Source organism: Neolamprologus multifasciatus, chromosome 15, assembly GCF_963576455.1.
Source record: "Neolamprologus multifasciatus chromosome 15, fNeoMul1.2, whole genome shotgun sequence".
NCBI lineage: Eukaryota > Metazoa > Chordata > Actinopteri > Cichliformes > Cichlidae > Neolamprologus > Neolamprologus multifasciatus.
In genome coordinates, this window is record NC_140453.1 from 12,633,215 (window position 1) to 12,659,295 (window position 26,081).

The 26,081-nt window shown below is 40.8% G+C and overlaps 2 protein-coding genes across 4 annotated transcripts in view; one reads left to right on the top strand and one right to left on the bottom strand.

The window, feature by feature from the left end:
• Positions 1-2,951: 2,951 nt before the first annotated feature.
• Positions 2,952-8,144, bottom strand: cep57l1 (centrosomal protein 57, like 1). Of its 3 annotated transcripts, none has more exons than XM_085134169.1 (11): positions 7,908-8,144; positions 6,340-6,511; positions 6,029-6,208; positions 5,796-5,917; positions 5,536-5,637; positions 5,354-5,431; positions 5,101-5,190; positions 4,929-5,000; positions 4,589-4,848; positions 4,309-4,453; positions 2,952-3,502 (listed from the first exon to the last, which is right to left on the bottom strand). In XM_085134169.1, exons 1-11 carry the CDS (start codon positions 7,926-7,928, stop codon positions 3,296-3,298), a joined length of 1,449 nt encoding a protein of 482 aa, XP_084990295.1. In that variant the 5' UTR covers positions 7,929-8,144; the 3' UTR covers positions 2,952-3,295. The 3 variants fall into 3 exon arrangements, with proteins under 3 accessions (XP_084990295.1, XP_084990294.1, XP_084990296.1); XM_085134168.1 differs by having other exon boundaries at positions 5,536-5,649; positions 7,908-8,142; XM_085134170.1 differs by lacking the exon at positions 7,908-8,144 and adding an exon at positions 7,181-7,892 and having other exon boundaries at positions 5,536-5,649.
• Positions 8,145-9,396: 1,252 nt separating this feature from the next.
• sesn1 (sestrin 1) overlaps positions 9,397-26,081 on the top strand; it is a 61,512-nt gene continuing 44,827 nt past the window's right edge. Inside the window, exons 1-2 of the mRNA XM_085134161.1 lie at positions 9,397-9,519; positions 10,495-10,814. Coding sequence (XP_084990287.1) covers positions 10,536-10,814 — 279 coding nt within the window. The 5' untranslated portion in view covers positions 9,397-9,519; positions 10,495-10,535. The remainder of the gene's footprint in view (positions 9,520-10,494; positions 10,815-26,081) is intronic.

Sequence of the window (26,081 nt, forward strand, 5' to 3'; positions counted from 1 at the left end):
TATGCTGTATATTTAATCAGGTCTTTGGTTTGTGTGGGTCTCTTTAAATTGACAATAGAGGCAAAATGACAAACAATAACTTTGCTTATAACAATATCAAGATTTTCTGTCAACATCTAACAGTCTGAACACATTGGTTTCTGTTTAAAGCTTCTGCTAAGGTGAATTAATCCTGCTTGTTTTCCATGGGTGGATAAAGATCTTTACTGAGCGTGTGCATACTGAATTTCAGCATTCAGCTTGTTTCTGTTTTGAGAAACTGAGAGTTACGCTGTTACGGCAGTTTTCTATTTTCAGACTTTAAGCGAGGTGATTGAGCACATAGCCCAAAATGTTACAATAATCTGGAACCATAAAATTTTTAATTTGTTTGTCTGAGAAACTGTTCCAACTTTTGACCAGCTTCACCTGCTCCTCTAGGTGTGTTGCTCTCTGTTTACTTAAGAGTCTAGTGGAAAAAGTACACTCACTGACGCACATGCTTTCTTTGTATTGCCCATACAGGATCCACTCCAATCCACCCTGCCCAATCCCTGCTCTCAATTTTCATTTCCTTGTGTATCAGGGGCTCATGACCTACTGTAAGGCTGATGGGTCATAAAGTGATTATATGGATAAGAAAGCAAAAACAAAATGCGCATAAAGTTCATTCTTTCACTTCTTCAAGACACTAAAAACCTCTTCAGTGAAGCAGCTCAAGGTCAACCCTTAAAAACTCTTGGCCTCAACACAGATCCCAATGTAGAAAAGTTAGAAAATCACTGTGAACTGTACATAGAAAGGAGAAGCAGACTACAGTGGAGCCATTATCCACAAATGGAGAAAACTTGAAACAGTGGTGAACCTTCTCAAGAGTGACCAGTCTACCAAAATTAGTCCAAGACCGCATCACTGATTCATCCAAGGAAGTCACAAAAGAACCCAGAAGAACATCTAAAGTATTGCAGACCTCATTTGCGCAGTTACAGTCAGAGTTCATTATTCAACAGTATGAAAGTGACCGGCAAACATGGCATCCATGGGAGAGTTCAAGTAGAAAACCACTGCTCACGCCCAGTTATTAGGTTTAGGGGCAATAAGATTTTCTTTAATAATTTTCACACAGCCAAGTAGGTTTTTTTTTCTTTAATAAATGAAATCATCATTTAAAAACTGCACTTTGTATTCACCCAGGCTGTCTTTGTTTAACATTAAAACTAGTTTGATCTGAAATATTAAAGCTGTGAAAAACATGCAAAAAAAAAAAAGAAAAAATTCCATAGACCTGCGTGTAAATAGTTTTACACTCTTGCAGCTCACTGTCACACTGTCTTTGAACGTATATACAACAGAAAGCTGAGGTAACCTTTCTCAAAGTCTCCAAAAATAACCCAGTATGTCATAAAATATAAAGAATGCCTAACACTTGCTTGATGACTGTGTTAACTATTTTTATCATTTCTAACATTGACTGATTGTGTTTTACAAGCAGCTACAAACTTTTGAAAAAGCAGCAGGTACAAAGTGTACTGCATGTCATGTACCATAACCTGTGAATAAAAACCAATGTTTCACACCACCTCCCACCAGAGCGCACATAGTTTCTCGGGTCATAGGAAAGTTTTGCTTATGTGGTAAAAACCGAAGCTCTGAAGACAATCAGTGAGCATGTGCACACTCAAGACTCACGGCCCGATGGTCTACGCTCTCGAAGAAGCTGTGTGTTTATTTTTGTCGAGCAGATTGTTATTTTTCCAGCGGCCCCGGCAGAGAGGCTTTTCCACAACCAACGCGATAATGGTTTTGGTCAGTTAAAAGCAAAATCAGCAGCCCTATACTTACTCTTTTCAGGGGCAAACACTGTGCTGCTCTATCAGGAACATCTCTGGGCCTTTTACTAGAACGTGGAAAATCCCCCCACACACTGGGAGATACTACTTTTGGATTTTTCCTCTAAAATTTTAAGAAAATACTGCAGTTGGAGCAACTGCTATTCAGACAAACAAGGGTTGTGCAGTCACAAGGTATCAAAGTTGCAGGGTCAGGAGAGTGGGTGGAGCTGCTGCATAAGTGGACATGGGTTGGGTCTTGAGTTGCCGTAGCTAACCTGATTGTTGTGTCCAGTCATGCTGTGTAATCTAATATGGAAGGACAGAGAAACAATGCATTAGGTGTAGTCTCTCGTCTCTTGCAAACACGAGCTCAGTGCATTGTTTAACCATGCAGTGAACTCTGCATCATGCCAAGAATTCCAAGACCGAGCAATGTTAGTGACATAATGAAATGAATGCAGTAATAATCTAATAATATCTCTTGAAAAAGTCTTGAAAATTTGCTCATTTCAAATCCACGTGACTGCATTACACATCTAAAGTTACTTTAGAGTAGATCAGAACTTCTATTCATGTATTAAACTTGATGACAGAATCGCAAAAAATGTTGACTAAGGCCCAATAACGAGGAGATAAGTTGAAGAATGTTATGAGGCAGCTTCACATGTGGTTATTTTCCCCATTATAAGTGGCTGACTCAAATAAACAGCACGTGTGTGTGCAAAAGGCATGCAGCAAATTTGCCATGTCATCTGACCAGCAAGCACTGGAGAACAGAGCTGTTTCAGCTGTGCAAAGAAAAAAAAAAAAACAGTATGTGGCAACAAAAAATGGGTTCCTCCTACATGCATACAACTAAAAACCCACATCCGTTTGATCTGTGGTCAGTGCTCCATTTATTCAGCTGTTCGACCTGCTGCTGTTCGGGGTGCATTTGATCCCTCTCAATTATACGCAGCAGGGAGACTGGTGCTGCCAGCAACATTACAAAGTTAAAGTTCATTTATCCATCCAATAGCACACTTGCCAAAGGTGAAAAGCTTCTGATTTAAATATAGAACAGGCTGTGCAGTGCCATCTAGTGGTTGTACGTAAACAGTGACAAACATAAATGTGGAAGAAAAATAAATCTGCAATGTGTAGAAACAATAGCCTTTATTAAAAATAAACAACTATGATTACATAAAAGTTATTTAATCCAGCTCATTAGCTCCTTATGGCACATGACTCATTAACATTACTTTTAAATTGGGTTAAGATCATGGTTCACAAACTACACCCTATGAAGGACAGTGTATGTGCAATACTTTATTTAATAAGCACTGTGTAGAATGCCTTATTTCCTCTCCAATTTGTTACTAAAAATGTCCAGAGGTCGTCTGAAGAGCAGAGAAAAAACAAACAAACCAAAACCCCCACACATAACCAGTTTTCATCCAGCTGTAACATCCAGGCCTGCACGCCGAAGGTCTCACTGAGAAAAATCACGTTTCCCAGGAGAGGTCGTCCTGTTTGAGGCTGTTTCTGATCTTCTGTGTCTCTCTGAGAAGCTGCAGGTTTTTTTGAGTAGTCCTATCTGTCCTTCCCTTCTTTTCAGTCTTAACGGGAGAAGGAGCAGGTGGCTTGATCCCACTCAGCTTTTTGGCTGTGTGCTCCTCAGGAGATGATTGGCACTGGGCCAGTTTTTGGATCTGTGGAGGGAGCAGAAAACATCACACATTTGGATCTGTCCAGCACAATTATACACTGCAATAAGCTGCTATTACAAGTCGATCCATCCTCTGTTGAAAACAACAGGATTGTTTTTGACCATTTGTTTATAAGTAGACTTTAATTTATTCAAGCATACATTTCTCTTCTGTTTATTAAAATGTCAGAAATAACAGGAGAAGTGTGTAAATTCTTCAGTGAGGTAATACCAGCTCCACTTAACTACACGCAGCTGAAAAACTGCTTCAAATATATTAAAATACTTTTCTAAAAATATCAAATGAATTTGTTTGAAAATCTCAAAATAATCTTATCCATCACTATTTTTAAGTGGATCTGATGCACACTTTTTTATTACTGGACTCTGCTTCATCTTTTGGCTCTTACCCTCACAAGCAGTGACCACAGAGGATGGATCCGCATATTTGATTTGGAAAGATTTTTACCCTGGATGCCTTTCCCAAATGCAACCTCCCAGAGATCTGTCTCCCCTCCTGGTTTTGAACCAGACATCTTTTGCATGTAATGTGCACATGTTAACCACTACACCATGGAGGAACTGACTTTTACAGACATGGAATTCATTATTTGAAACTTTGCTTGATACAGGCATTCACCATTGACAACTGGTGGGCTGTCAATGGTGAATGCTTACTGCTGTTTTAAAGCACTTTAAAAGATGATTAGATGATTATTTTCAATGCATCAGATCCAGTTTCTCATTGTGTTACTGAAAATTGTTACAAATCAATCCCCTTTAAGTTGTACCAACTTGTAGGTCACATACCATCCTCTGGTGTTTGCGGAGCTTGGTGATCTGAGATCCTTTATCCTCCATCCTGGTGACCAGCAGCTCCAATTCTCTCTGGAGGTCCTGCCTCTGCTCCGGATTTTGAGCTCCGTCGATCTGACGCACCAACTCCTGATGCTCACTGACAAAGGTAACAAATATAAAACAACTTTAATAAAAGGTTCACTAACATGTCCAAAAAACTCTGAATAGAGAACTTAAATTATGTTAAATATGCCTTCATTCCTAATGCAGCTCATTGGTTGGCACTACTCACAAGCTCATCTGTCCCAGCTCGTCCTGCAGAGCCAGGAGCAGGTCGGCGAGTGAGCTTAGCGATGGGTCAACGTGCAGCCTGTTAGGCTTCTCTGACGAATCAGAGGAAGATGAAGAAAAGTCCTTTTGAAGGTTTTTCTTCACTCCGCAGCCAGACCTGTGGAGTGCACTCACTCGCTGGCACAGCTGTGGCTGGTGGTGCTTCATCATGTGAAGGATACTTTGCACGTTGGCATGAACCGAATGGCTTGGGCTCGTCGACTAGAGACGGGAATGAAAAGAATCAAAGTAAGAACAAACAACAACAAAAAAAGAAGTGCAGAAAATTATAAGTGACTTACTGTTCCTGCAACAAAGGGCATTTTCTTGTGCATCGGGCTCTTTGGTAGCAGTTCGGCAGGTTTAGAGGTTTCCTGAGGAAGAAGACAGCTCTCATCACTGCTACATCCAAAGAAATCTCTGTCTCCTTAAATAAATGCCTAAAATTATTTTTTATATTGGTCAGAAAAGTACCCTTATGCTCTTTTTTGTTTTCTTCTTTGGCTTTGTCTCTTCAGAAGTTGGCAGAGATGGTCGAAGGCTGACATCAAACTCTCGTTGCAGCTGCAGTAGTCACAGCAAATCAATGCTTCTTAAGTCAAATTTGCCAATCAGCAGCTTTATTGTTAAATATGTGCTGAAAGTTGTGGCGTGGGCAATTTAAAAAAAAGTTGTGTCTCTAGTTAGCATTTGTTTCTTAACAAGTGCAATCCAAAAACTGACTAACCTCCTCCGCCTTCTCCTGCACGAGTTTACGCTCGTGCTCTTCTTTCAGCAGTTTCTGCTCCAGGATGGAAAGCTTCATCTGAAAATTTATCGCAGCGACACACCCTGAAATAATGAACTTTTGGCGAGAAGCATTCTGACTAATGAATTAGAGATAAGCAGCATTGGGAAACCTTAGGTTACCTCTGCCAGAGTTTGGGTTCTGCTCAGTATGAGACACTCTGACTCGAGTTTTTCCAGCTTCTCTCGCTGAATTTGGCTGTTTGAGCTGCTCTTTTGCTCGCTCTGCAGAGAAGCCTAGAGGGGATTAAAGGTGGCAGGGGGAATATGTGGTTCTTTATGTTACTTACATCCAGAAATGTGAGAAACAAATAGGTGATGATCATGCTTATAGCTGGGATCTACTTTCAAATGACTTTTTGATTCGTAGTATTCTGAGCTACCTGATTTTCCATTAGAGCGCTCCTCTCCTTTTTGGCATTTTCAACCATTTTCCTCATGTAGTCCAGCTGCTTCTCGAGAACCTTACAGCGAGCTTCTGCAGACTGCAGTTTTGAGTCCAGTTCTGTCATTATAAAGCAGAGAACAAACTAATCAATCAGTTAAATGGAGTTGCCAGATCATAGTGACCCACAGTACCCTGTTTCCTTGTTGCTTTCTATTCTTTGTCGCTTACCTCTCCTGGCAGAGTTATCCGTCCCAGGCAGGCTGTCTGCTGTCTGACTGTACAATGTTGTAACTTGCGGATGCTTTTGAGCATCATGGGAGAACTGCTGGTAGCTCTGCTCTGCTTGCATCCTTTCCAGCTCCAGCCGCCTAATTTTCTCCTGAAGGGTCTTCAGTGCATCAACCACAGCTGATGAAGAGTAAACAACAATACAAAGACATACTAGGTAACTGTAACAGAAAGCAGTCTGCCCCCTCCCCCTTCAAAAAACCCCAAAAAACTCCCACTGTAAGAGACAAATAGCTCATGATAATGAATACCTTTGCTATCAATATTTGGTCTGCTCTGGGAAACTGAGCTGCTGGCCATGTGTGTGCCCATGCTGATAGACGAGTGTGCATGGGGCTCCGGCTCTCGTGAAGGTTTCACTATCCTGTCTGGTGGCTGGTAGTAGCTCCCAATGTAACTGTTCTTGGAAGGTGAGTCTAAAATCTATACACAACAAGAGGAGGTTGTTTTGGAAACAAATTAATATTTTCATTATCAATAAAATGCCAAGTTTGTAAAATTATAGACAAAAAATGTAAGTGTATACGAGTCCGATTTTTAACAATTTTGAACCTTGAGAATAAATTTCAAATGCAGAGACAAAATTCAGGTCCTGATTACGACACTGTGAAAAAAGAGAAATAATTTTCCTTTTACTAAAAATGATTTGGATGTGCAGTTTGCAATTGTGCATCTGTGTGCTAAAAGTAATAGTTTCATTTTAAATTACAACATTATTCCTAAAGTGCACAGCTCAAAAACAGGGAATACATGATCAACATAGTATAACACAAAGTTAGTTACACTTCACACTTCAGGGAAATTAATCTGTTTGATTAGGAAGGATAAACCATTGCTTTGCTACAAATGAAAGTGACAACAGGTGACTGCCTTCAACATCATAGGTTAAGACTTGACTTCATTCTCAAAATGAGTATTATAGATTATTATAGAGACGAGTTGCTATCCCAAGCGGAGAAGTTCAAGTATCCCGAGGTCTTGTTAAGACTGATTGATGCAGTGTCTGCATCACCGGTCCATTGTGGTAAAGTGAGAGCTGAACATAAAAACAAAGCTATTGATTTACCAGTCAATCTACATCCCCACCCTTACCTATGGTCACGAGCTCTGGATAGTGACCAAAAGATCAGGAGGTACTGAGAATAGAGCCTCATCCACATCGAAATGAGACAGCTTAGGTGGTTCAGAATGCCTCCTGGGAGAGGTTTTCCACGCATGTCCTACTGAAAGTTAAAAGGATGCCCTGGGGTAAGCCCAGGACACGCTAGAAAGATTACATCTCTCAGCTGCCTTGGGAATGTCTCGGTGCTCTCAGGCCTAGATGAGCTGGAGGGGGTGGCAGGGGAGACGGAGATCTGGGCTCATCTGCTAAGGCTCATGCGCCCACGACCCCATTCCACCTTCACCACGAACCGTCTCTGTGGTTTTACGCTTTTCCTCATCCATATATTTGTTTAGTAAACAGTAAATACTGATAAAAAAAACTTTCTGTTTTCGGTGCAATTTCCGTGCACTTGCCACACAAAGTGAACAGTAACCGAATCAACAAGTGTTAATCGATTACTCAACTGTACCCCAGTACAGCCAGCTTTCTGCAACAAGGAGGCCGTTTGTAGCCCTAAAAGCTCCACAACAGCAAACATAATAATAATCCAATGTATTTACAAACACCACCCACTGCAAGGACCATTGGCTCCTTTAGGTAGATACCCGTAAAACAAACTAAAAAGATGGTTAAGTGGCAACTTGGCGAAAGTAAACAAGGCAGCGCTAACGCGTTAGCCACACCTGCTGCTAACGGCTGATTTACAGACGTTACCTGATCGTGGTACGTCTCCATTTTGCCCCACAGCGAATGATGAGTGGTTCCAAACTAATCATGCGTCTGTCTTTAACGATCCCAGGCTACTTTGATAAGTTAAAATGACTTGTAAGACACCAGCTAACTGACTCCAGCTGTCCTGTCACCAAGAGATAGTCCGGACTTTTTAAATTTCCCTCCTCTTTGCCGCCCTCCACACTGTGGTTCCGCCTGCGCACTCTTAGTTCCTCCCTCCCCACCGCCGCAGATTGTTCCAGACTTTTCTCTGCTGGCTAAGAAATATATTATATTTCCATATCTTTTGCTAATTAAATACTATAAGGGTAAAAGGAAACTTAAGCTTGTCCTTATTCTTTACTCCAACATTCTAATTTACTTCACTGTTATTTCAGTTATTCTTTTTGGGTTTCAGTAGACTGGCATAACTACTTTGAGCTGTATATGACAATTTTAGCATTTTTAAAAAATCCGATCATGACACACATATACGGTGTCACTTAATTTTCTTTGTGGAACAGTTTCCAATATTTTCAGCAAAATCAATGGATTTTGGGGTGGATTGATGGGATTTCTGGGTATGTGCAAAGGGCCCATGTACAGTTAGGGGCCTATCCAAGATGCAGATGTTAGTTGTCAGAGAGGAAGGACAACAACAGGAATATTATACTTCTTTTTAGATGCAAGGTATTTAATCAGTTAACTGTGCAAGGGTGCACAATAGGCAACTGGTAAGATGTAGGTGGACTTTTCAGTTATCTAATGTGTGGCCTTTTTACTCACTTTATCTAAGTCCCCAAGTCAGTATAGCTGGAATGCATGCTGCACTGATCACTGCTTAGCCACACACAACCTCCAAAATACCAACACAATCAGTAGGCTGGAGTATGTACACGATAAACTGATTTGTTTCTGCTTGTTGACTTTTTTATGTTCCCCCAGGTTGTGGTGAGTTAATACAATGTCGTTAGCACTGTAAGTCAATCACACTGTCAACATTTGCACATGCAAATACTCTCTTGCAGCAATAAGCAGAATGTGTGACAGTCCTCCTGCATTACTATTTTTTTCTCATTTGCAACAAACACATTTTTTTTTTTCGTTTTACCATACTTTAACTGAGGTGCATGGCACTTCGTTCTTATGTTGAGATTGATATTTTAATGGTATGGGCTGCATCAGTGTGCAGATTTTTATTAAAGTTAAGAAAATCAAATGGAAACATACAACATATCCACCTCTTTATGTCTTTCTGCTTGTCTGTTATTTCTGATAAATAAGTGAAAGGGGGGCTGCTGCTTCTGAATAAATGGATGATGGGAGATGTAGTTGCTAAGCGCTACAGTCAAATAGAGAACCTAGGCGGATAAAAAAATACAATCCCCATAAACGCTTCCCCCACGAGCACAGGAAACCGCCCACCAACCAATCATCTTCCAGAACGTCCCCGAATGAGTTCGGCTTGGGCTGATTGGCTAATTTGCCCTGCCAATCAAATTTTTACCCTGAAGTTGTTACCTCCTCTTGTTTCTACGCTGGAACCAGCGTTACTGGACAGTGCCGAGGCAAGGCGTCCTGTAACAGGAGAGACACACCAAAGAATGTGGATAAAGTGAGTGTTTTAGAATGACACTGTTTGTTTTTCAGTCTCAGTGAAAGGTTTGTGTGTGGGAATTTTTTTAAAGAGCGGCGGTGGGGGCTTTAGTGCCGTCTTTGTTAATGGGCAGCTTGAAAGCCCTGGCACGAAGAAAAGAGAGATAAACATGCAGAGAGAGATTGAATGGATTTCACTGATATGCCAAGTTAATATCAAAGTTAAAAGCCGTTAAATCATAAACCAGTGTTAGTATTTGCGAAATCAAATGCTGTGGCAGTGAATCTAATTGCTCTGTCTGTGTTCAAATCATGTTTTGTTGTTTTGAAAGTTGCTAACAAAGATTAGCAGAATCACGTGGATTTAAATCACGGATGCAGCTATTGCTTTTTTAAAATCTGTTTAAAACATGTGGTTAAACCTCATTATATTAGATTTTCTGCAAATCTGAGCAGTATATGTTCAGAGAATGATCTGGCTATATGCTGAAATGCATGGTGTGATGTACACACCTTCTCTTCTCCACAGTGTTACATTACACACTGGTACAGTACTGACATAAATTTTCACACCCTTTCTTAGGGCAGTAATGTGGTATAAGAATGGAAGTAGATGGAGGATGTACTTCTATTGCTCTTCCCTGGTGCTGAGAGAGACATTTTTGTTTTCCCTGGTAGAGCAGGGGACCCATGAACCGAGGGCCATAGTCCTTACAACAGCGGCTTCAGTTTGATGCTGTGTGTCACTCACCCTCTCTCTCTTTCCCAACCCCCCCCCCCCCATCCCCCTGCCAAAAGCCAAAACTCCATTAGCTGTAATATCCAAATTATGGCAAATGAATTCATGAGATATAGGGTGATATATCTGTGTCTTTTATAAGCGGTTCATGTTATTAGTTGGAGTCAAATTTCTCTGATGCTACATCTAAAAGCATAATGCACTTGCATTAACAAACAGGTGATGCAAGCCCTTTCCTGTCCTGTTTATTCGTAGCCTTTTGTGAGACAGCACAAACGGTAGGCCCGCATAAACTGATGGAGGTGCAGGACCAGGAGTCTGTGGGGAGATGGGACAGGCTGGGGAGCTGGGATCCCAGCTCCAGAGCTGATGCGATAGACAACATCTGCCAGGAGGTCATGCGGAAAGTGGAAACCATTGGGCCCATACCGCCGGTGGCCCCTCTGTCCCCAGCTTCAGGGAGTCCTCCAGGCAACGATCTGAATGACATCCTGGCCCATGTCCTTATGCTCTCCAGACGGTGTCCCTTTGAAGATGTCAGGGAGCGTTGCTTTCAGCTTCTGCGAAACATCCAGGTAAGAGAGTCGTGGTTTTATGATGGTGAGCTGTGTTGCATTACGCTGCACCCGACTGTGATATGTCCTCTAGAGCCGGTGTTTATTGTATTGCTCTGCTGCCATCTTCCTCTCTTCACCTCTTCATAAGCATTGCAAACACTGTGGTTTAGTAAAAAGCTCAGTGTGACCGCTGCATGGTTTGTCAAAGAGATTACAGTCAGTCACACAGTTATACACAAAAATATAGCTGTCCGAACCTTTCAACACGCTGCCAATCATTTTTATGGTGAGATTTAAACTAAACAGATAATCACTGGTTGATTAAGATTTGTCTTTAGCATTAAAGCTAGACATAAGATTTAAGTTTTTTTAGGGCAGAATTTGAAAACAAATTTCTTTGGCTCGTGGCTTACACACACTGAGTTCTTCCAATAAAAATATTGACACTGCACATACTGTATGTGGGCTTTCTCAGAGAGTTAAGAAGTATTTACTGAAAATAAGTAATGCTTGCCATTATTAACACAACACAGTGTGACATAGCATTTTTGTTTTCACTTAGGCTTTTTTTTTCTTTTTCTTTTCAGCTCCGTTAAGTCTGCCTGTGTTGATTTTTAAATAAATATCCTGGTCATATCCTGTGTAGCAGGTGGTAGTGAATCGAGAAAAAAAATATTATATTGAAGCTGTCTGACTTGGACATGGATACATGGTGCTCAGTGAATCCTGAAAACAAAAATCTGTGGGAGAAATGCGCAATGGTGGATGGTGGTGGTGGTGGTGGGGGGGGGAAGCTTCTCAAAGTCCTTAAAGTTAACAAGAGAAATATAGATAAAATTAAATAAGATTTATTAGACACACAGTTGGGAAATTTACATGCGGTATATGGTAGCAAAAGGGATAGAGTGGGAATAAAATAAATTGATGCAGCCATTAAAAAAACTTGAAACAGTAGAAGAAAAATGTACACAGTACAAGGTAGAAAGAAATTTAATCTAAATATAAGTAAACAGATAGTTTCAGATGCCTACTAAGAGCAAAATGATATAACGAGTATGACTGAAAACTATTGCACATTGAAATACATCAAATACAAAGAACATTTACTGACTGAGCATTAGAATGGGGAATAAAAGTGATTTAAGTGACTTTGATCGAGGCCCAAGCTGGCCTGAGTATTTCAGGAACTTATGATGGACTGGGATTTTTTTATTTTTTTATCTTTTTCCACACAATAATCCCTGAGGTTTAAAGACAATGGTCTTAAAAAGAGAGAATATCCAGAGCTCAGAGGAGAATTGCCAGAATGCTTTTAGCTGATAGGAAGGGAACAACAACTGAAGTAATCACTCGTTATAACCAAGGTGTGGAGCAGCAGAAGAGCAGACAAGTTTGCATTACTGTTTGCTAATAGGAGGAAAATGTGGTTACAATTACCACACGGGCTCATCAAAATTGGATGATAGAAGATTGGAAACACATTGCCTCGTTTGATGAGTGTCCATTTCTGTTCCAACATTTGGATAGCCGGGTCCGAATTTAGCATAGACGACATGAAAGAATGGATCCATCCTGTCTTGTATCAATGGTTCATGCTGGTGGTGGTGTGATAGAGTTGGGGATACATTCTTGGCACAGTTTAGTCCCAACTGAATATCCTTTAAACACCACAGCTTACCTGAACATTGTTTTTGACCATGTCCATCTCTTTATGACCACAGTACACCCATCTTCTGATGGCTGGTTCCAGCAGGATAACACGCCATGTCAAGTCATCTCAGACTGGTTTCTTGGACATGACAATGAGTTCGCTGTACTCTAATGGCTTCCACAGTTCTAGAGAGATGTGCTAGAACAAGAGATTCGCATCATGAATGTGCAGCCAGCAAATCTGCAGCAATTGTGTGATGCAATCATGTCAACATTCGGCAGAATCTCTGAGGAACGTTTCCAGCACCTTGTTGAATTTATGCAGAATTTATGTAGTTCTGAAGGCAAAAAGAGGTCCAGTCCAGTACTTTTTAGGTGTACTTAATAAAAAGGTTGGTGACTGTATCTGTAATACATGTATATTTATAATAAATATTGTGCTGGGTTTATTTTGTTTTGCCATTATTAGCTATAGAGAATGAAATATTACACTTATCCTGGGTCTACCCTTGTGTTTGCTGTGGCCTGTTCCACTTAATGAGTCCTGTAATAACAAACAAACACTAACCCCAGTAGCTTTGGATGGCCTGACATGTTGTTATTCTGAGGAAATGGGATGTTTGGCCGTGGCTTTAGTTCCTGTTTGTGCGGAAGTGTTTTTTGAAGATGGAGGCGAGGGGCAGGCAGAGATGAGAACGGGAGAAAGCTGCTTTGCGGGTTTAGCTGTCTACCACGGTACGTGCCGTCTGGTATTTCTGAATTATGCTAAGCTGCATTTGGGCACAGCTTGCCAAAGGTTGCATTTATGAGCCCACAGTTAGCTGATGTAGCTGTGGTCCCATGGTGGGAGATCCCTCCTTACGCACACACACACACCTTTCTCACATTGTCAGGGTTGGAGGGGCTAAAGGGAGGGGTGTTCTGGCTCAGACAGCCTTTAATTCCAGCAGATCCGCTGATTAAAGACAAAATCTTTGAAAGCACAGACAGTCTTTTCCTTGAGTCCTCTAGAGGAGGAAGGCATCCTGCTTAGTGAGAACAATATACTCTAAAACCCACATGGCTCGCTTAGCTGTGGGTTGGAGCAATTTTCTGCTTGTTTGTTGCCATAATGAGCACATCTTTCCTGAGCATTTATCAACTGTGAAAGTAACTCCAGTGATATTATTCAAAGGATGAAATGTGCTCTTGTCTGTAGATGTAGCATGAAAAATTATGATAAAAATAATTGCAATAATGCCTAAGAAGAAGGGAGAAAAATATTGTGTGTTGGCACAATTTTTTTTGCTCATACTTGTGCACATAGATAAGAAGTGTACTGGAGAAGTTATACTCTAGTAATGGACAAGGGCATTTTCTTCTTTTTTGATCCTGCTATCAGACCTTCCACTAATTGTTGAGGAACCCATGTAGCAAATAAAGAGACCTTTTTTTTGGTCTCTAACTTTGCCTCACTTTCTTTTTTTTAATGCAATCCCACTTGGTGTTTGTTCTTCCTGACTCTGCAGGCTAACTGACTTGCAGGCTTAAACATTTGAGATATGATGTTGCTCTAGTATTCAGGGGTCACAGGTTCGTTGGCAAAAATAGGGTGATATGCGTACAGGGAGGGGTCGGGTTCCCTTGCGAGGGTCTTCTGGGTAATTGTGAGTCAAAATCGCTTACCAAAACAATTCTGCAGCATGGTCTTCTGTGGCCTTTGACTTGGCATTCGACTGCTGAGCTTTATTGATCTCATTTTTATGGGAACCCCAAAGTAAAGATGGGTATGCTTCCAAACACACACATGCTCAGAATTAAAGAGAAACAATAGTAAGTGTGTATTCTGAGTCTGTGAAAGGGGTGGGCAGACTCTGTTGGCAGACTCTCTCTCTTTCTCTGGTCATCATGTCCCCAAACTGGATGAAAGGAACCCAGTCTTGGATGGCTGAACAGAGACGGAAAGTTTTTTTTTTTTTTTTCTTTCTGTGCTTTGCAGTTACACCATTGTGTTAGCCCTTTACCCCTACTTGAATTAAGAGCTAGTCTCAAAAGATCAACCTGTTCTTGTGATTTAGGCCTGTGCCTCTCAGATTTAACGACACTACCCACAACCTGCACCGTGCGAGAATTAAAAGATGGAGTAAATCAGCGGATGAAGTGAAGAATGTACATTAAATACCAAGTGGCCTTAGTGTCTCTTTGAATTCAAGTCAGTCTGGTTCTTATGTGTTCAGCTGTCACTGCACATCAGAACTGAAATGTGTGGTTAATAGTCATTGTAAGAGTCCTGCACCTTAGTCTGTTAGCATCACACCTTGTTCTACAACCAACTTTCTTTCTTTTATTTTTAATGCGCAAATCACTATAGTTGCAGTCTTTTAAACACCCTAGAAGATATTTAATCTAAGAAACATTTAATCTAAGAAACGTTCCTTCTTGGGGGGGGGGGGGGGGGGGGGGGGGGGGGGGGTTTAGGAACACAGAGGCATTCGATGTTTTAAGCTCCTGAGTGTTTTCACATACTTATTTAAGCTAATAATGGACATTAGGACTAACTAAGCAGTCTCTCTAATAAACACATATGTGTGATTAATTAAGTAAAATGGCTTCCTGGAACTGGCCTCCTCCTAAACTAATGCAGAACATATGGAGTGTTTCTTGGATATGATGGTAAATATTTAATTATCTCTTTAGGATTGATTTATTCATCTAAGCATAGCCCTTGAACTTGATACGAATAAGCAATCGTAATTGTCAAGTATATGCAGATCTAGCACCTACATCGTGACTTTCCTAAGGGTTAAACTTTGAAGTTGCATGGTAGGTTGATCTCTGACTGATTTCTCCGAGACTGTGTTACATAATTTTATTTCTTTTTAATTGTGGGTTAGGGTTGTTTTCAGAAGACATGTTGTCTGTGTAAGCCTCTCTCAATGGTGGAATTCATTTGGTGAGGCTATATAAACAAACTTTACTTGTCAACCTTGACAGACAGGTGTGTGGACAGATGCAGTATGGCTTTTCTGAGAAGGCAGGGTCAGAGTCCACTTGTAAAATCTGGCAGAAGTTCAGAGAATTGTTTAATGCTTTTTCATTGCAGTCACAGTGACAGAAGGGTTTGCACTGATCTGTTTTATAAGTCTGTGCATGACTGTGCATATACTGTGCTGTTTTTTTTGTGTTAGTTAATGTACTGTGTGTGCATGAGTTTGATTGCGAATGCCTGAAGTCTGTGTCTGTCTGCTACCTCTGCTTGCTGTGTAAATATAGTGAGGACCAATGACGAGAGGGCCTTGTATTCTGGTCAGATCTGGTGGATTATGGGCACTCTGTGGTTGAACCAGGGCAGACAAGTGTATGGTGAGAGGGGGGAGAAAGGAGCAGCTGTGGAAGCAGGCAGTGACCTTTGGCACAGTAACTGTACAGTGAAATGCGCCATGGATATGGAGGACGCAATAGAGAAATAAAACTGTGGATTTACAGCTGTCTGCCAGCTGGGCAGAGCAGTGGGACAGAGCGGTGATAGGAGCTGGGTGTGAATTCTCTCTATGGGGTGTCTTACTGAGCTAGATGAAGGTTTATGGCACTAAAGGCCCTTTGTCTTTAAGTTTTGCGATGATGATAGTGATAGTAGCACAATGACATAGCTCCTGCCTTGATGCCTTGACGCTCCTTTTGTAGGCCTAAATATCATCACTGACTGCTTTTAGTTACCTGCATGAATTGCTTATTGCTTGTACTGCGACGTGGCTTATTGGCCGAGTTGTTATTTTAAACACTGGCATCAGCGTTGGCCCAATATTTTTGTTAATGCACTCCTAATGTGAAATCTTGTACCACAAATGTCTGCAGAGTACAATGTAATAATGAATGCTACCACTATATTGGCTTTCATTTATAAATAGTTGATGTGCAAACTGGGAACCCTAAAATGATGCTGTGCAGATAAAGTGATGAGGGATATTCACCAGAAGGGATTTTTACACAGTTTGAAGATGCCTTCCCCTCCCTTTTCTCTTGCTTGCCAGGATATTAAAAGCCATTTTTAACAAACACACAAGCTTCCACTTTGATCCTGCATCACAGACAGACCCCCACTTTCAGCCAGTACAGCATACTGCCGGCAGCACACCCGGGAAGACTTAGAGAGAGAGGGGGAGGGGGGGGGGGGCATGTGGGGAAATGTGCAACTAGGTCACTGTCAATCCTGTTGTAGATGATAATTTTCCTGTTTTAGCATACATTAGTGGATGTGTGGAAATGCTTTCCTGTAGAATAAGGGGGATTTTTTTCTTCTTTCATTTGTTCCAGATAGAGTTTAAACTTCTGCTAAAACATGCAAAGGCTGTATTCTCCTGTCAAAGAGGGAGGGGTGTGTTGGTGTTGTCTCCAGGCATTTGCATAGCATAAGCAGTCGTCATGGTACCAGTGGCATGAGGTGCAATGATGGGATGGGTTAGTTGGCACCGCTACTTGGGGGTGGGGGGTACGTGCTCGTCTGCAATTATTTCTGGACGTGGAATTCAGGAGCTGAAGGGGAGAAAGCGAGGGAGAGGGAATGGAAGTAGAAAAGAGACTCTGCCACATTATGATTGCAGTGCACTGAAGGTCAAAAAGAGATGGCGAGAAGGGGGGAAAAAAAGGACACCAATAAAGCAAACGTGTAAAGTAAACGTGTGGAGAAGAGAAGAGAAGTGGGTGAAACCAAACCAAAAGAGGAGGTTCTCTGTATTCAGTTTGAAAACAGTGGAAAACTACTAGCACCCCACAACTGCAAACCACTTTGCTCTCAAGCCTAGCTCAAGACCTGAGTATTTCCTGACAGGGTCCAGATCCAGACCCTTTTGTGGATTATGTTTCCATGACCCCAAATTAACCTAAAGCCCCAAATAAATGATAATGTTGCTCTCTCGCTTGTCTGATCAGGCATTTATTGAAAGCTCAGTTTGACTTGCCCATACACCTCAGGACTGGGAGGAGCAGATGATGGATGGTGATGTTGAACTTCTTGAAGGGGAGAAATGCACTTAGAAATCATATGAATAAAACAGCTTAACAGCACATCCAACCAACTCTGTGTGTAAACTCATTATGTCCATGTTTTCATACCTTCAGGTCTTGTTTCGACCTAAGGCAGAGCAGAATTTGTTGTGTCGCTCCCATCAGATATAAGAATAGAGATTTTGTAGGCTTGTGAGACTACCAAAGGCACTTGTGCCATAAGTATGAGTTCAGTCATCCTTGCTGTTGGTATAATGTTGCCAGTAGAAAATTGAAGCTTGCACAACTGTGAATTCATTCTAGGTGTGAAAGATGGAAATTGCAGTCATTTCACAGCTTAGCAACACCTGTCTTAAACAGATTCATCCACGGGGGCAGACCCATTTTAGCAGCGAACTTATCATAGCATGAAAAGCGCAGATGTGACTGATCATATAAATGATACAAATTCTTCCCAGGCCCCTCGTGTCATGTATGTTGGTGCACTGAAATAGTTTACAGGGGTATTAAAAGGTTATCTTTAATGACATTATTGCGCTTTCCCTAACATGTCAACGTGGCCGCTGTGAAAAAGATATATTTAGCCTGTAATCTGACAGCTTTACCCTTTGGCAATCTGTTTTTTTTCACTGATGGCATTTGACATGTCAAAACAGGTGTGAATAATAAAAGGAACAGCAGCTGAATTGTGCTTAGCTGAGTTTCAGTTTCATTGGTCTTTTATTGTTTAAGCGTCAACGTCACTTAATGGCTTACTGAACACTTAAATGAGAGAGAGCCATTGCTGAAGTAATCGTTACATTCATAGTTCAAAAATAGTTGCAGCAGTGTGTACATGAGGAGGAAAACTGAGTTCTTTCCTGCCTACCTGTCTGTTATGTTGGTATACACCAGGGGTGTCCAACTCCAGTCCTCGAGAGCTACTTTCCTGCAGCTTTTAGATGCATCCCTACTCCAACACGGCTGAATCAGATGGTTGGATTACCTTTTCAGCATGCCGTCAAGTTTGGCAAAGGCCCGGTAACAGCCATTCATTTGGTTCAGGTGTGTTGGAATAAGGATGCATCTAAAACCTGCAGGACAGTAGCTTACGAGAACTGGACACCCCTGGTAATTTAGGAGATTATCTTTCAGTGTTCCTCCTGCATCTCAGGTATGCCGAGAGTGAAATGGTGGGAATGAAAATGAGCACCTCCAAATTTTAGGCTATGAATCCAGTGAGAGTTCACTTTTGAATCTGGGTGGTGCAGTGCTAGCAACAACATTGGTTTTACCTACAAATATCATATTTCATAGTATAAAAGATGGACGTAGGTTTAAAAGAAAGACATAGATACCACCCGTTGGTTTGTGAAGATGTTTTGAAGTATTTCTGTCTTTGCCATGTTGGTGTTTTTGTATAGCCGATGTGAGAAGTGAGGGGTACTGACAGTTAAACAACTTGTCAATTACAATTCCTTAACTCATGAGAAAATGAGCATACCCTGGATAATCCTTCTATCTGAACTTAAAAACACAAAATTACAAAATGACTAACTGACAGATAAACTCAGCAGGAAAGTGTTTAGAGAGGTCAAGTCCAAGGACCATTTTCCCATAGATTTCTAAGGCACCAGAAGTCTTTTCGTAACCACAGCTTGACCCCTTGGTGGCTTTTAAAAAGAACGCTTGTTTAAGCCACTGCATCGGCTTCTCTCTACAGACCCCGAAGCTACTCCCTTCTTATATACTTTTCAAAACAAAATGTTTGGAATTCCAGCAAAGGAGGACGTTGTGTTGCTGTGCAGCAGCAGAAACCTCTTTGTATACCATTTCCTCCAGATGTTATCGTGACCACAACAAGGAGGGTGCAGCCAGCATGAGGAATTGTACCAATGTCTCATACGTAGCATACATTTCAGGAGGTGTTGTCATCTTATGCTGTGCATACATCAACTATAATGCGTGCTGCACAGTGTGGCTGTATGCAATACGGGCCTTTTATCCCTCACACTCTTGCTCTTCAATGTTCGTCCTTTTCCTCAGACAGGACAGGCTATGGAGTGGTTCTTCATGCAGCATACTGAAGTAGATGGGTTGAAGTAGATGTAGTTCCTGTGTTTAGTCACAGGAGGGTGCTCTGTACAAGGCTTTTGGCCTTTTGCTCTCATCTCATGTTGCTTGATGGGAATTTTCCATGTACTGGCTTGAACGCATGCGATGCTGCACATGATTTTAATTTTTTCCTTTCGCCCTGGTCACTGGGCCTTCATGTGAGGTTGTTTGTGTGTGACATTTTCTATTGTTTATGTTCATCTATATGTGTTCTGTCTGCCTTTTGAATGTGAGTCTATGTCTGTGTTTACATGTCTAGAGAGCTTTATAGCAGGGAGCATGCAGGATTTTGAGTCATCTGCAGATCAGGTCACAAAGCATGAATAGCCCAGTGGCTGAGGTCCAGACCTCGGTCTGAGGTGGCCCCTATTAGGATACAAACCACACAGGCTAAGCGCCCGGCTTAGTCAGCTGGAATACAGAAAATATTAGGGACACTTGTTCCTGCTTACACCAGAAAACCTTGCACAACCACTCAAGTGGCACAAATTTCTTGTAATCTTTTCTGATGAAGTAATCTATCATGCAAAAATCTCAACATTTACCAGCCATATCCTCTAAAATGTGAAAATTTGAACACTGAATTAAAGATATGTTGGTTCCAGTGTGTTATTTGTACAGTCCAAAGAAACTTCAGCTTAACAAACTTTAAAATGACTTCTCTAAAAAAGTATTTGAGATTTTGGGCCATCTTAGGGTGTGTCAGAATAAATGGGGCCAAATGTAAAATGAGTGGCTATTTTTTTTCTTCCCTTTTTTCTTCAAGAGCAGCTCAATCAGAACTGTGCCATTACCATCTTAGATGTATAGTACTACATTAAGGCTTGAAGGAAACAGGCAACACATTAACACAACCATAAATAATGCACACAAAGGCTTGTTCACCCATGTGCACGTCACCCAATCTTGCAAGTACCTCACTTTTTGAAATATGAAGTTAGCTGTGTCAGCACCTGATGGATCATTTCCCATTGGAGTCATTGTGTGGTGCTACTCACCGAGCAGTGGTGTTGCTCACCGAGCAGTGGTGTTGCTTCAAGCTTCAACCACTGCCATGTTGGCTCAGGATTGGCTGTGCTGTTGTTTTAGCGTCAGTGGTATTGTTTCAGGCCCAATGTGTAGGGCTGGAGGGTATTGTGCTCTCTTCTCGGGGGTATTGACCCAGGCTGATGTATATGTCCTTGTTTATGTTACTGGTCAGTTTGTCAGCATGGTGACAGTTTCACACTACAGGATCTCCACATTCCCACAGCCATTCACCTCTGACCTCAGCTCTTATGCTCCAAAGTTTGAATGTGTGTGGTAAAACAGCAGACTGAGAGCGAGTCTCCATCAGTGATTGACAAGTAGTGTTTGCAATAGCTGCTTGAGTGGGTTTGCATCATAGTGTTTACTTAGGGTGGAAAACACACTTTGTATGTTTGGCCTAAATCTAATCATGTACCTTCATGTTGGAGGTTTTTTTTGGCTTTTACCCCTCAGCTGTAAAAGGCTGACGGAGTATTGTCGTCACCGTACCGGGCAAGCGACCGGGTGTCCGGGTGGGTGTCGTGGACTCTCAACTTTGTGAACATAATAACTCAAGAGCTAGGTGGCGTAGGATTTTCACATTAATACTTTAGGTGCATATCTTAAAAATCTAGTGCGAGTTTAAATATTGGAGAGGTCAGAGGTCAAATGTTTCAGAAATCTTAAGGAAGTCAACTAGGATTTTGATGCTATAGGTGCATCTAAACATGTGCTCATATGTGTGGACACAGCAGTTTTGCCTCAGTACATCTTCACAGTGGATTTTGAATAAAGCAGTCGCAATTTCAGCTTTAATTTGAGGGGTTAATCAAAAGATTTTGCATGAGCACAGCCATTTATGTACATAATCCCACATTTTCAGACATTCAAAGTTAATTATATAATATGATAATATGAGAATTGTCTGAAATACTTGGCTCCTTTGAGGTGCTCTGCTACGGGTTTACTGTAGCCACTTTCAGTGCTGCTTGTCTTTGGATCTCTCTGCATCCACATTTTTGTGTTCTGTATTGGGAAAGCATCCAGGTGCCTGTTCAGATCAGGTGACTGACATCGCCGCTGAAGAATATCACATTTCTTTGGCGTGAAAAACTCTTGGATTGCTTTTGCAGTTTCTTTATGGTTTTTAGCCATTTGCACTGTGAAGCACTGTCTGCGTTTGAACCTGAGCTGATCTTTCAGAAACCCACACGTCTTTTGACTTTCTCCCACAGTCAAAAGACGTGCGTGTTTGGCCGTTCTAAATTGGCCAAAGGTGTAAATGTGAGTGTGTTTTAGCCCCGCCGTGGACTGACAACATGTCTGGGCCTCAAGCCCGCCTCGCAACCTTCAGCTGGATGAGCAGTTAAGAATTTTTTTTTATTTTTTTTGCTTTTATCGAGACTTCAAGCTGTGAATGATTAGGGATGTGATCACTTTGAGGAGCACGTGGAAGCTGTCAGTGTTTGACTGTTTTGAATAAACTGACTGGTTTGCTAAACACGAGACTCCAGTTAGGTTCCTGTTAGGACTTCTGTGTTTTCCACTTTGTTTTTTAATAACTTTCACTCACTGGTTTGGTTTAGGCATTGAAAGCCACTCAGTTAGCTTTAGGAAAAAATTGTTCAAATGTACCTTATAGCAACAGTAACCGTACGCACTAACTACTTATAATAATGCCATAACACTTTTCTTGAGCACACAACAACAAAGGTACACCTTGTACCTAAATGACTTGCCACTTGCCACTAATTAATGGTCTGAAGATAAGAAATGGCTGTCCTGATATAATAATAACAACATAATAACATAACCTCAGAGATGAGCCAACTGGCTAACAGCCAGCTAAGTCTTGTATCCTGTATTTCATGAAACGCGGCGTAAAAGTTTATAATATGGATGCAGCAGATTCTTACATCTAACAGTTTGATATAAAAACAGGAAACATTAAACATAACATCAAGACCAAAAACTGCTATTATAACAGCAAACAATAATAACATTGAAAAAAATATAAATAAAGAAATTAAAATACACAACTCTTTTTTTGTCTGGAAAATGACCTACTAAAAGTACCATGCTTGTGGGTCTTAAATTGTGGGATGCAGGTGGGTAGTGAGTGGAACCAGGTGAGAGTGTTTGCTGATGCTTTTCAGTGATCTTTTTATTTAAATAAAATCACACTTTATCACACACTTCTGCAACTGTAAATAAGTGACAAAGCAAACTGATCAAACTTGTGGGCTTTCAGTTTCTGAAGTGTGCCATTAAAAAGCTTGAGAACCGCAGCCTTAAGAGTGTTTATGGTTTCGAGTTGCAGAAAGCATCTAATTTTGAAAGTGTAATGAGGCGTTATGTCAAAATGCCTGTGATGATATCGATCCACCACACCAGCCACCCACACGCACACATTCAGCAGATTAAATGATAGTGAGAAATTTTTGTCACAGTGTTGTTGATATATGTGGGGGTTTGTTTTTTCCGTTTGCTTGTTTTCTTTTTGACAAAGATGGCTGATAATGATACTTTTTTGTTTAATGTGAAGGGGTTTAGGGGACACGTATTTGTGCTGTGAGAATGCATTTACTCTAATGTTTGCTGACCAAATAATTTATTTCTGTTTTATTCAACAGCTTAAGGAACAAAGCTAAGCTACTTAAAATGATGAACTTATTGCCTTTACAATGACAAACTGTGTAAATGTAATTCTGCTTCCCCCAAGTGGCCCAAAAAGTGAAGATTTAATTGTTAGCTTAATCTTCACCTCTAAGTAAACAGACATTTTAGGTGCTTCATAATATAAAAATAGTCCACATCCTTCATTATATGTATTTTAACACAATTAGAATTATTATGTATGTTTAAGGAGACTCCATTACTGGATTAAACGATTGCACCGTATTTGTTTGAACGATTGCTCCGTGGTGCGTATACTAAACAGTTTCAAAAACCCTCTTCACTTCACACATCTGCAGTTCTTGACCTGCAGAGCGTTTGCATTGGCGTCCTTCTCAGATAAGCTAGTCGAGAGCATACCCGACCAAGACTTCATGCTGGCTAAGCCTTCTGGTTTCCTGTTGTCTCTCCACAAGTATGAATGAGATGAAAGAAAGAAATAATCTCTTCTAGACTTTGCCAAATGTTATTAGACAGTTTTTACTGAACGGGGATTTGACAGGGTTTGCTGCACTCAGTAGAATTAGTGTTTTCCAGTGATTGTGGGGTTGTTGTTGTTGTTGTTGCTGCTGTTTTGTTTTTGTTTTTGTTGTTGTTAACATCAAGACAAAAGAGTGTCAGTGCTTGAACAAAAGTGGTCAAAATATGTTGCCATGAAAAAAGTCTGTATATCATTAGGCTCCAGTTTAAACAGCTTTTGCAAAAAGCAAAATGTTTCATTCACATGGCTAAAGAAACTCCTATGAGCACTGCTGTGTGCAAATTGTTCATGCATGAAGTGGACTGGCTCGTAATCTTCCATACGGGAGGAAGGTCACCGGCCCAGGATAAGAGCACTATAAATCGTCCAATTGGTTGGTATATCATTGCATCTGCATTTGCAACATACATTTTTTTTTTACATTAGATGCTGAAAAGGAAGTTGTAGTCATATGGTTGGTTCATATCCCCAAAATCTCCTTTAACCTAGAGATGTTCCTTTGACTAAAGATAACAACTTCATTCTGAGCAATGTTGGCCCCTCTGTTTATGTCCACTTCCCTTTTTTTCTTCTTCTTAATAGATTTGATGAATCATGTAAACAATATACTGTATATGTTTAGCAAATGCAGAACAGTATGTGTAACCTTACTAGTGCATACACATGTTTCAGTGTTATTTTGACCTATTTGTGCTGTTTATTCAGCATGATTAGATTTATCAGTTAGCAAAGAAAAAAAATATGGGTGTTAGATGTTGCTCATATACTGAAAATGTGTAATTTTTGCCAGCTGCTTGGTGGCTAGCTGGGCATGTCTAAATCGACTTTTGTGGATGTAAGCGAGAGATTATTGTTGTGACATAAAAATTATATGATGGTTTTATAAGGCATCATAGGTACATAAAGTCTAAAATTAGGTCATTTTAGTCCATTGTTTGGGGGTCACTAAGTAACTTGATGACATTTATGTTTGATAGAGATGCAAAACTTTTGCTTATCCTTTACTTGTCAGCGAGTCTGTTAGTGTTCGCCGGTGGTAAGCGACATAATTTTGTCATCAGATGGTGTGTGCTGGGGGTCCATGGCGACGTCTGTTTGTCTGTCTGTTTTGTCTGTCCAGATTTCTTTGTGTTATGGAATAATTATTGATAGATATTGATTTTGAATGCACGAGCTTTATTTCGAAGCTCAGCTGTTGAGGTCTTTGCACATTTTCACACAAATGTCACCAGAGTCCGATTTTCCCTTTGCTAAAATTCATCATCACCTTTGAGCTAATTACAATCTATAATTTTCAGTAAAAATCAGTATACCAGCCCTACAGCAGAGACGTCCAAAAGCTGTGTGTGAAAGATGGTGTGGACGAAGTGAAGAAATGTGACACTTTTAAGAATTGTTCATAAATTACCTAAAAATACAGCTCTGTTATAAACACGGCGGTCTATAATTGGCCAGTGAGTGCAGATTGACAGCATGTTTTTCACACTCTGCCCCTTCCTCTCTGCGTCTGTCTCTCACAGTTGTCTGTATCTGCCCATCGCTTTGCTTTTGTGGGTTTGTGTGTTTGTGTGAGTGTGTGTGATAAGTGAAACTTGAAGCTGCATGTGTGTGTGTGTGTCTGTATGTGTGTGTGTGTGTGTGTGTGTGTTTGTGTGTGTCTGCTCTGTTTGGGACCAGTGTGGTTTCTGTATATATGTTGATTTGGTCATTTCAGATGCCCGTGCCTTGTGCCTTAACTAAGACTCACATGTCAAAGAGGAAATGCTGATGTTCCCCTTTTGTGTGTGTGTGTGTGTGTGTGTGTGTGTGTGTGTCTCTAACAGTTTAGTGTTTTTCATGGCTGAATATAGAACGGAAACTTCAGCACAAAGGTGCAACTCAAATGGATGGAGTTGTTTACTCTCATTTAGATACTACATGTTCTAAGACATAAATTAAAAATATAATTACATCATGCTGTCATCCATCACACCTCTGGGATTCATTGGACACTTAGTTGCAGCCAGAGTGTTGTGTGATTCACAAACACACATTCATGCACACACATACATATTTAGCCTGTAGAAAGCAGTCTTGGAATTTCCTGATAACATTTTACCTAATGCCTCTACTTTTATATCTTTGGACTGTTAAGCACACAAGTAAGAATTTTTTTTTGAATCTTTACTGAGTTGTTTTGCAGAAACCAGTTAGGTAATATTCTGGAAGCTGGTCACTGAACTCTCTGGTGTTTTATTTGTGGCAGTAATCAGTGTTATCCCTCTCTTTTAATTTTTCCAGATGTTGGCTTTGATGTTACAAACTCAGTCATCAGCATGTGGATGCCATGCAGTTTCTACTGAGGGATAAGTTTAAGTAACTACCTCAGAACTATTGTTTCAATGCAGCTATTT

Excerpts from the sequence above, each read along its gene's own strand:
- cep57l1 (XM_085134168.1), bottom strand. The coding sequence starts at position 7,928 with ATGGAGACGTACCACGATCAG. Across the intron at positions 5,918-6,028 it reads GGATAACTCTGCCAGGAGAG|AACTGGACTCAAAACTGCAG; the intron begins GTAAGCGACAAA and ends TTATAATGACAG. Across the intron at positions 4,454-4,588 it reads GAGCTGGGACAGATGAGCTT|TGAGCATCAGGAGTTGGTGC; the intron begins GTGAGTAGTGCC and ends TACCTTTGTCAG.